Source organism: Cygnus olor, chromosome 1, assembly GCF_009769625.2.
Source record: "Cygnus olor isolate bCygOlo1 chromosome 1, bCygOlo1.pri.v2, whole genome shotgun sequence".
NCBI lineage: Eukaryota > Metazoa > Chordata > Aves > Anseriformes > Anatidae > Cygnus > Cygnus olor.
Window position 1 is genome coordinate 98,583,351 of NC_049169.1, and position 10,045 is coordinate 98,593,395.

The following is a 10,045-nucleotide window of genomic DNA, read 5'->3' on the forward strand; positions in this document are numbered from 1 at the left end:
AGCTGGGCAGTGGAAATGCCTCTCCTTCAAGGCTGATCTGTTGCAGATTTCAGGCTGGTTTTGGTGTTGTTCCCCACAGTTGTCACCTGTGTGTTTGGGAAGAACATACAGGAAGATCCTTCAAGTAAAATAAAGGCTGTATAACATTTGGCCCTGGGCTACAAGAGCCATGTCACCCCGACACACTAGATTCTCTGGGGGGTCGGGGAACAATTCACTTCACCTAATTTTAGCCATTTAAAAGTAAATGTGTCTAGGCTGAATTAGACTCATTCCAGAGCCCATGAGGAAGGATAGGTCCTCTAGGGGATGGCTTACAGCTTCCTAGACACGTCTCAGGATAGAAGGACTCACAGTCTTGAGCTTCCTCCGTGTCAGAGAGAAGCAGGCAAAGTTCACAGTGGGCACCCCTGCATTTCAGGTACTCAAATTGAATGAGACAGATCTATCTTTTCTTTTGTGGACAGAGCAAAACAGCTTGGCAGAAACGGGGGGGGGGGGGTGGGGGGGTGGAAGTCAGCTGCTGGCAGTGATGTGTGTCAGGAGCAGCAGGCCAGAAAAGATTCCTCTCCTTACACTGTGTGAGACATTTCCTACAACACTTGACTTTCCTCTCCTTGACAGTTATGGAGAACAGTTAGGGGAAGCCTAGGAGTAATATTCTTCCTTGGCTCGTTAAGCACTTCTAACACAGATGTAGACTTAGCCAATAACAGGACTCATCCTTAGACATTCAGCTTTTTAATTGCCAGGATACTTCATTCTAAGACCTCTTCCTTACCCACTCTAGTTTTTCTTCAGCGCTGTGTGACTATTAACAGGCTCCCCTAGGAGGAGCTGGAAGCAGAGAGAGAACTATGAAAATGAATTATAGTACAAGATGCTACAATCAATGTCCTGCAAGCAAGTGGAGACGAGATGTTCACTGACGGGTTCTCTTTCTTCCACCAGAGGTGCCCAGGCAGCTCCAGCTCCCCATGTTGGGCAGCTCAGCCACAGCCATAATTCAGTGTGAGTCAAAAATTTTATTTCAGCAGGAACAGCTGAAACAGCAGAGGGCTTCTTGTCACCGTCTCTGGACATGCCCAGGAGAGGCAGAAATAGTTTGTTTAATGCTGTCTCTCATTATTCCTGGCAGTTTATGACTCATTAAGTGTCCTAGTTTTGTAACTAACTCCTGCTGAGCTCAACACTTGATGTACATTTATGGGTGGCCTGTTGGCTGTAATAATGATTGAACTATCTATAATTCCCCTAACCATGTTAACTCCTTCCTTTGCGTGCCAGGTTTCCTTTAAACAACTGTAAGATAAAGATACTGGGGACCTTGGTTCTTAACTCCGAATAAATTACATTTATCTGGACAATTTATTAACATAGCTGTAAACCGCAATTAGACACTCATTCTATGCCTAGACAAACTATGCTGTATCCCAATACCTTTTACTGCTCTCTTTCTGATTCAAGCCTTGGATTTAACCATGGATTTATCCATGCAGGTGGATGACTGATATTAATTCCACACAGAAGAAGGTTGGCAGCATACACATCAGTATTCAATCCCTTGTATGGAACAGGAACAGGAACCAAATGACCCTTCCTGCCCATTACAAGTAGGAATTGGAAGTAAGGGACCTCTGTTTGGGAACTCTCTTATGATATTAGTGACCTTGTCAGCTTCTGCCCTTCTTTTCAGCTTGCTTTCTTTCAAAAGTCAATGAGAATTCAAAACAGAGCCCAGCAACATGTTGACCCAACCTGACAACTATTGCGAACAGGGCAACCATAAGCACTCCACAGAAGTTTGACACACACAAGTATTTTTTGAGATGACAGCATATTTAACCTGTCTCTTCTGAAAGTGTCATGCTGTACTGGTTTACGTGGCAAGGTTTTGGTAGCAGGGGGCTGCAGGGGTGGCCTCTGTGAGAAGAATCCAGAAGCTGCCCCATGTTAGATAAGGGCCAGTTTCAGCCAGCTCCGAAGGGACCCACTGCTGCCCAGAGCAGACCTAATAAGAGATGTTGTTTGCGCCTCCATGAGAGCAGATTTAAGAAAGGGGGAAAAAAACCACCTGCTGCTCCACAGCAGCTGGGAGAGAGGAGTGAGAACCAGCCCTGCAGCCCCCCAGGTCAGTGCAGCAGGAGGGCAGGAGGTGCTCCAGGCAGGCAGCAGCAGTTCCGCTGCGGCCTGTGGAGAGGCCCCTGGTGGAGCAGGCTGTCCCCCTGCAGCCCATGGGTCCCACATGGAGCAGATCTCCACGCTGCAGCCCGTGGAGGAGCCCCCGGTGGAGCAGGTGGATGTGGCCTGGAGGAGGCTGCGGCCCATGGAGAGCCCCCGCAGGAGCAGGCCCCGGGCCGGAGCTGCAGCCCGTGGAGAGGAGCCCACGCAGGAGCAGGGGGTCTGGGGGGAGCTGCCGCCCGTGGGGGACCCGTGCTGGAGCAGTTTGCTCCTGGGGGATGGATGGACCCCGTGGTATGGAGCCATGTGGGAGCAGTTCTCGAAGAGCTGCTGCCTGTGGGCAGCCCCCGCAGGCTCAGTTCGGGAAGGACGGCATCCCGTGGGAAGGACCCCACGTGGAGCAGGGGCAGAGAGTGACCGTGAGGGAGCGGCGGAGACGAAGCGTCAGGGACTGACCGCAGCCCCCATTGCCCTGCGCCGCTCAGGGAGAGGAGGTGGAAGAGGGTGGATGAGGGGAAGGTATTTTTTGTTGGCTTTTAGATTCTCACTGTTCTAGTCTGCTACTGATAGGCAATAAATTACATTAATTTCTCTGTGCTGAGTCTGTTTTACCCCTGGAGATACTTGGTGGGTGATCTCCCTGTCCTTATCTCAGTCCTTGAGCCTTTCCCATCGTATTTTCTCTCCCTTTCCCTTTGAGGAGGGGGAGTGAGAAAGCAGTTGTTGTGGAGTTCAGATGCATAGCAGGTAGAACCACAACACATGCAAAATCACCTTGGAGACAGGTAGACAGGTCTGTAATTTGGCTTAATTTTCCTTTCATTCACTTGCAACACATAGTCACTTAGCTGGGCCGCTCTGCAAAGATGCCACTTTGTGTTATCTGTTGAACAAAATGAGTCTGTGTACATTTTGGAACATAACTGGAAAGTCACCAACAAAATCACACAGGTCTGAAATGAAGATCATTTTCTTGGGTTACTCTGAAGTCAAGCTGAAAGTTATTTGCAGCTTCAACCAAAGAAGTCTGCCATAGAAGTGCAGCTGATTTCAGATTTCTGATGTGGATGAGAACATGCTCAGAATTCAGCTGTGTGCAGAACCAAATATTCAGGAGAGGTTCGTGCTGGGTCTGTCTAGGGTGGAGTTAACCTTGTTCAGAGCAGCCCCTATGGTGCTGTGCTTTGCAACTGTGTCTAGAACAAGGTTGGTGACACACCAGTGTTTTGGCTGCTGCCAAGCAGTGCTTGCACAGCTTGAAGGCTTTCTCTCCAGCATCCTCCCACCTCCCCCAATGGCCAGCAGGCTGGAGCTGGGCAAGAAGCTGGGAGGGGATGCAGCCTGGACAGCTGACCCCAACTAACCAAAGGGATGTCCTTTGCCATACAGCATTGTGCTCAGCAATAAAAGCTGAGGGGAAAGTGGAGTATGGGGGGACATTTGTGGTTATGGTGTTTGTCTTCCCAAGCAATTGCTACACACACAGGGGCCCTACTTCCCAGGACATGACTGGACATCTGTCTGCTGATGGGAAGTAGTGAATGAATTCCTTTTGCTTTGCTTCTGTGCACAGCTTTTTCTGGTTTTTATTAAATTGTGTCTATCTCAACCCATGAGCTTTTCCATCTTGTTTTCTCTCCTTGTTCTGTGGAGGAGTGGGAGAGAGAGAGGGCAGCTGGGTGGGCGTCTGGCAGCCAGTCAAGGTCAACCCACCAGAAGGTTCCGGACGAAGATTAATTTTCCTGGCTGCTTCTCTCCATTTCAGTTACTGCTGATCATAAAGAAAACAGATGATGTAAACTTCAAAGGCACTTTCATATGAGAATTCTCAATTTGATTCAATACTGCCAACCTCAAACATTCAATAACAAGTGGTCCTGACTAAAAAGAAAGAAAACACTTCAGGTCTAACCTTTTAAGTCTCGATGTTTGAGTGCACAAGGATGCGATTTTAAGACCAGCATATTCTGGTTCAAGCCTGTGGCCCCACTCTCACTAGTGCCTGTTTTACATTCCTGCTTCTTGACAGGTCAACACTAGCCACTGTGCAGTCAGGAGGAGAGTCAAATGAGCTTCTTGATCTGACAGGCAAAAACAGGGACAATTTGTTCATTCTTGCAGAATATTTTGTTTCAAAGGTGTTTTGCAGCGTGTTTTGAATCTGTCATATGGTGGCTAAGAATGAGTGGATGATGCAGGAGGTCTGCACAGGAGTCCAGTTTGTCACTGCAGCATTTCACATTGTGTGCAGCCATTCCTGTCAGCAGGAAAAAACACAGTCCCTGATTTCTGTCAAGGACTTTGACCCTAGTATTTGGTTTTTTTTGCTTTACATTGTTTTATGCAAGTTTTAGACCCTTATTGTTGGTATCTTGGGCTTTGCTGAATGATGATATTTTGAAGTTAGAGACATGGCTTTTGTTAAAAAAGAAAATGCACAAAATCGCCTCTGGAGGAGTGAAAGCAACAAACTGCAATGCACAGGCTCGAGTGTCAGAGAATATGCATCTCTAGAAGCAATTTAGTTATTTTCTTACCCCATAAAATAAGTGACATCACTCAGAAAAGACTCCCTGTAGGGAACTTGATCCTTTGGGAAAGAGGATGAGTTAGTGATTAAAGATGAAATGCAAAGGTGTTTTCAGCATAGTGGCTGGTTGTTCAATTTTCTAATACAGTACATTACACTGTTAATGGAAACATTGCTTTGCACCTTCTGTTTTTCTCCCAGAAGAATTAATTTCAGCACTGGTTGCACGCCAAGCATGCACACTCACAGCTGTGAGCTCTGGAGAGAGGGAGAAGGCACAGCTTGGACCTGTGGAGATAAGATCACATAGAGTCTATAACAAGGCTGGGAACGGAACCCACTGCCTTTGCCAAGTGACTTCACCACAAGACCATCTTTGCTCCTACCCACAGCAACTGTCCCACACCATTGCAGACAGACCTCAGAAGCCCACAGACTGGGGGAAAAGCATATGGTTGTTCCGGTGTCCTTTGGGATATCTAAAGGGACAGGAGTTTTCTGTTCCACTCTGTGATCCAGCAAAGAGGGAAAAAACACTCAGCATTTCCTATAGAGCAGCTATCACTTCCAGTACGCTAATCTTCATTCCTAGCTGCAACCTGCACCCCCACACCTGGCAGGGTTCCCTCCGTTTCAAGGCTGCGTGTGTCAATTTTTCAGAAATAACACAGAGCAGGGAGGAACAGCTTTTAAATTTCAGAGAAAGAAGCAGGCCGTGCATGGACATGGAAACACAGGCTGCTAAGTGTTTGGAAGCCCTTGGAGATAAAAGTACCACAGGAGTGCCACATGGCAGGGTTGCTGGAATACATACTGTGCTGCTGAAGTAGCTCACCATACATGCCAGTTATGGAGAGAGAAAATCGTGGAGCTAGAGACAATCACAGAGCTCATTAAATCTGATGGCCCTGGTATGTAATGAAAGGGGAAAGTAAAGGGAGTGAATTTTTCCACATAACAGAAACCATGATCCCAAGCACTGGCCATGCTGAAAGACCTGGGAAAAAATGCAACGGGGCATGTAAGAAGGACATCCTTTGGAGATCACTGCAAATGAAGCAGCTGCAGTTTTCACTTGGATTAGCAGTGGTGTCTTTGTGAAGAAAACAAGAGTGGAAAAGCCAGAGGAACACTGAGAGAGTTTCTGAAAGGACTGTAGGCTTGTACTTGAGAGAGGGAAAAGTGCTTCCTGCTGTGCTGGTATGTGTAAGGTACACAAACTGAAGGAATATCCAGCTCATATTTCTTCCTGTTGGAAGCAAACCACAGAGCTCCAGCTCCTAATTAACTGCTCAGACCAAAAGGAGATCATCTATTTTCCAAGCACTTGGGTAAAAGTAGAGGGAAATAGTATGATGTGAAGAAAGGTTCCGCTCTTTTCTTGCATTGCCAAAGTACAGTGTCCTAAATAAAGTCAGCAATTTTATTTTGTGTATGCTTAGGACCAAACTGTAATCCCTCACCCAACATTACCTGAGTCTGTAGAGTTACACCAGTGTAAATGAGATCATAACTACATATGTATACTGCCATAATCCTACTTGGTTCCAATCAGCATAGCCACTATCATTGCTTTGTATAATGAAGAAAGAAAAAACATAAGAAAACTTGTTTACTGGCAAGTTTGTTTCCAGAAAGGCAATTTGCATATAGTTTTTACTTCTCTGTAGGACAAAGCTGTTAACACTGACAAATCAGAAACTTCCTGAAGTCAAAACCTACAGGCCAGAGCTTGCTCTCTTCACCTTGTATTAATCAGCAGATGTTGACTTGTGAATCCATCGATAAAGGCGATCAAAGCAGTGAGTCATCACCAGATGATTCTGAAGGTTATCTGGCAGCTTATCTAAGCAGCCTGGCCTTGGTGTGAGAATCAAAGAGATGATTTGAAGCTGAAATCAATGACAGAGGGATTGTGCAACTTCCAGCATGCCTGCAATACATCACTGATGTAACAAGAAATTGAATATTTTGCTTAAACGTGCAAAGTCTGCTGCTGTGAAAGATACAATGATAAGTGTGGTCTGATCTGGTGCCCAGGTTCAGGAGCACATCACCACAAATCTCCTTACACCTCCACTCTGCCCTGCAGGTCCTTTTTTCAGAGCCACAGCCCATTTAACCTGCTGAGGCTGTTACCAACAAGGGATCGACTTCCTTTTGCTGTGAGCACCTAAAAAAGTAAAAATAAAGAATAAAAATTCACGTGAGCCCTCCAGAATTACCCCATGAGGAAATGATTAGGTGGGCAGCAGCTTGTGAGAGGAAGGCACAACGATCCTGTTCCCGCCCCCCCCCCCCCCGCCCTCTGCCGCTCCCCTCCCTGCTCCAGCACGCCTCCAACTCCTGCGTGGCGAGCGGCGATGTCTCAGCAGCCTTTGTGCTTTCCACCACAACACAGCCCGTTTTCGAGCAGCCCCAAACATGAAACCCCAAGACACCGAAACGCAGCCCCTCCGGGCCGGGGGGCGGCAGCAGGGAGCGCCGTCCCCTCATGGCGGCCCCGCCCGCCGCGGCTGCGCGCTGCTGCCGAGCGAGGGCTGCTCAAAATGGCGGCCGGGCCGCCGCCGACCGCGGCTAAGGGGTACGGGCCCAACCAGTTCGTCTCGCTGCCGGCCGAGCTTGACCCCGCCGACTACGACGCGTCGCCGGAGAAGCGGCGTGCCGAGGCCGAGCGCTTGGCCATCCGCGCCCAGCTCAAGCGGCAGTACCAGCTGCAGCTCAACAGCCCGAGCCCGCCAGCCGTCATCGTGAGTGCGGGGCGGGGGGCGCCAGGCATTGCCGCCCGGCCCCGGGTCTCGCAGTGGGGTCGTTCCTCGGGGTGCGGGCTGGCGCGGGCGGTGCGGTGCCTTCCACTCCTGACGGTGACCTTGGTGTCCTCCCTGGCTTCGGGACGGGGATTTGTAGGCCGCGGTGCTATGGCGGGGGCAAATGGGGTTGTGCGACGTGGGGTGCCCACTGCTGGACCCCTGGTCTGTGAGGGCAGGGGCTCAGTGTTGTCCTTCCGACACAGGAAGATCCTTCCTTGCTCCGCTGGGCCCATGCGAAGACACAGAATGTCTACCCTACTTTCCGCGCGACGCCCAAGACGTCCTTTATGGGAGCTTTGTTTGCAGTAGGTCCGATCCTCTTCTGGATAGCTGTCTTTAAAACTGACAGGGTGAGTCTGTTGATGGCAGCGAGTGCAAGCGAACAGCAGGTTGTAAAACAAAGGCTTTTCTGGGGCCTTAATTAATGGGGTCCCCTTGTGTCTAAGAATGCTTTATACAAGTAAAGTAACAAGGGAAGGCAAGCTAGTGCTGAACCTACAATCCCAGAGGTGCCTAATAGGTTGCAAAGTCCTCATGTGGTAAGAATTCTGTATTGTACCCACAGATACAGGCAGTCAGTTTCTCTGTTCAAGATACTTTGTTATAATAAAACTTTTCATACCACTGACCGTGTAGGTTAATCATAAGAGACTACTATTTTCTGCTGTTGGCACGCTTTAGGTGTGTTCACTAAAGTAAAAAATGATAGGGAGCTTATCGGTGGCAGGCCTAGCAAGATCTCTGAATTGCGTGGCCATTTCTCCAGCCCCATGAAGCAAATGGGGAGTAGTACTTATGCTGAATACAGGGTCGGACCTCACCCAGATTTTTGAGCTTTTGGAAGGCATATCTTGCTTCTGTTCTAAATCCTGAAAGGTGGGTGTCAGAATCTGAGCAATAGTAGATCATTCTGAAGATACATAGCTATATATATAAGAAAGTGGTAGGCAACTGGCAGACAGTGGCTGTTATTTTAGATCAAATCATAAACCAGGAAGCACCGATGTCAATTGAAATTAATAGAATACTTGTAGTTAATATTATTTTATAGGATAAACCCAAAATACAGGTTTTAACAGACTTACCAAACGTGTTAATGCAGTTGCTTTTGAGACTTCAGCGTTCCTGCAGTATTTTGTTGCAGTGTTTTTGTTACGTATGCTAAACCACGCTTGCGCTTAGCTAAAAAGTGTGGATTAGTATGTGAGTACTTGAAAATAAACCTGAATGTGTGTGAGGGACATCTAGATATACTTGCCAGGGAATACTTAAGCTGGAGTCTTTGATATAGTCTTCAGGATAATGCATCTTGCTCTATTCCAGTTCCTTTACTGATGTTTGGGGATTTTTCTTTGTTTTACAGTGGTATATAAAGCACGGTAGTAGTCACGCTTCTCTCTGAGGAGTGATTGTTGTGTGTCTGGGAAGGCAGAAGAGAAATTTAAACTGTTAAGTCTTGAGCATTTCTTCTGGATTATTCCAGCAGAAGTAGTTTGGACAATACCTTCTGTGTGCTGTAACAGTACTCTTCTGTGGAATGGTACTTGACTGCAAAGTGAGATACAAATGAGCTGAAAGTGAATACAGGAACATTTAGGCAAGTTGCTAAGAAGTTTCTCCATAATTGGGTTTGTAAACTAGATTATTCAGCCAGAAGGAGGAGGTAGAGACTAAGTGTGTAAGTTAACTGGAACACAGCTAGTTTGGTGAAAAGTACATCAGAGCACTTGGTCTGTGCTGGCCAATGAGAGGACACTGATCTGCAGAGATCAGTCTGAGCATTTTTCCTAGCAGATAGGTGAAGTGCCTTATTTGTTTTTATTTTTGAATTATGACTGTTAGCAGAATTTGTGCTTATGTGATGCGATCTTCCTGTATTCTAGGCTGAAACATTAGAATAGCTTTTCTGTTAGCCTAGGCTGATTGAAGCAGCTTCTAACAGAATAATGATGAGTGTTCTCTCTTCCACAGGATCGTAAAGAGAAGCTTATCCGAGAAGGTAAATACAAGCGACCGTTCAGTGTTTTTTAAGTTGCTGGAATCGCAGTGCTGCTCTTGAGACATGAATAAGATGTACTGTATGCTGACACTTCTTCACAAGAATAAATCTTAATTGCTCATTGGTTGGCTTGCATCTTTAATAAATTACGGAAAGTACAATAGTGTGGGATCTTTTTATATCTAATACAAATAGTTATGGAGGGGATGTCCTGAGCTCACCAGTTAACTTCTTTGGTCTACATACAAAGGTTCCTTTTAAACTGTGGAAGTTGCTGCTGTCAGAGCAGCTTGGGCTGAAGTTTAAAATTAGTAGCAGGCTAAATAATTAAGCAATCTCACTGCAGTTTCCTAAAGAACTATTGCTCATGTACCAAGTATTTCTTCTGGTGTTGGTTTAACTATGTAGATTGCCAAAATCAGATTATAGGTGACTCCTGTAGTATATTTTAATCATCTTTTTAGGAGCCTGCCTGCATGGTCTGTAAGTTGAGTTGATTTTTCCTTTCCCTAATAAAATACAAGC

At 46.8% G+C, this 10,045-nt stretch overlaps 1 protein-coding gene across 1 annotated transcript; it reads left to right on the forward strand.

The window, feature by feature from the left end:
- Positions 1–7,210: 7,210 nt before the first annotated feature.
- On the forward strand, positions 7,211–9,641 carry NDUFB4 (NADH:ubiquinone oxidoreductase subunit B4). Its single transcript, XM_040571910.1, has 3 exons — positions 7,211–7,461; positions 7,725–7,871; positions 9,493–9,641. The coding sequence occupies exons 1-3, from the start codon at positions 7,261–7,263 to the stop codon at positions 9,550–9,552; spliced, it is 408 nt and encodes a 135-aa protein (XP_040427844.1). The 5' UTR covers positions 7,211–7,260; the 3' UTR covers positions 9,553–9,641.
- Positions 9,642–10,045: the final 404 nt, after the last annotated feature.

What these genes read in the sequence shown, in the direction of transcription:
- NDUFB4 (XM_040571910.1), top strand. Translation starts at nt 7,261, where the DNA reads ATGGCGGCCGGGCCGCCGCCGACCGCGGCTAAGGGGTACGGGCCCAAC. An exon ending in CGAGCCCGCCAGCCGTCATC is followed by an intron (nt 7,462 to 7,724) that starts GTGAGTGCGGGG and finishes CTTCCGACACAG; the next exon opens with GAAGATCCTTCCTTGCTCCG. An exon ending in CTGTCTTTAAAACTGACAGG is followed by an intron (nt 7,872 to 9,492) that starts GTGAGTCTGTTG and finishes TCTCTTCCACAG; the next exon opens with GATCGTAAAGAGAAGCTTAT.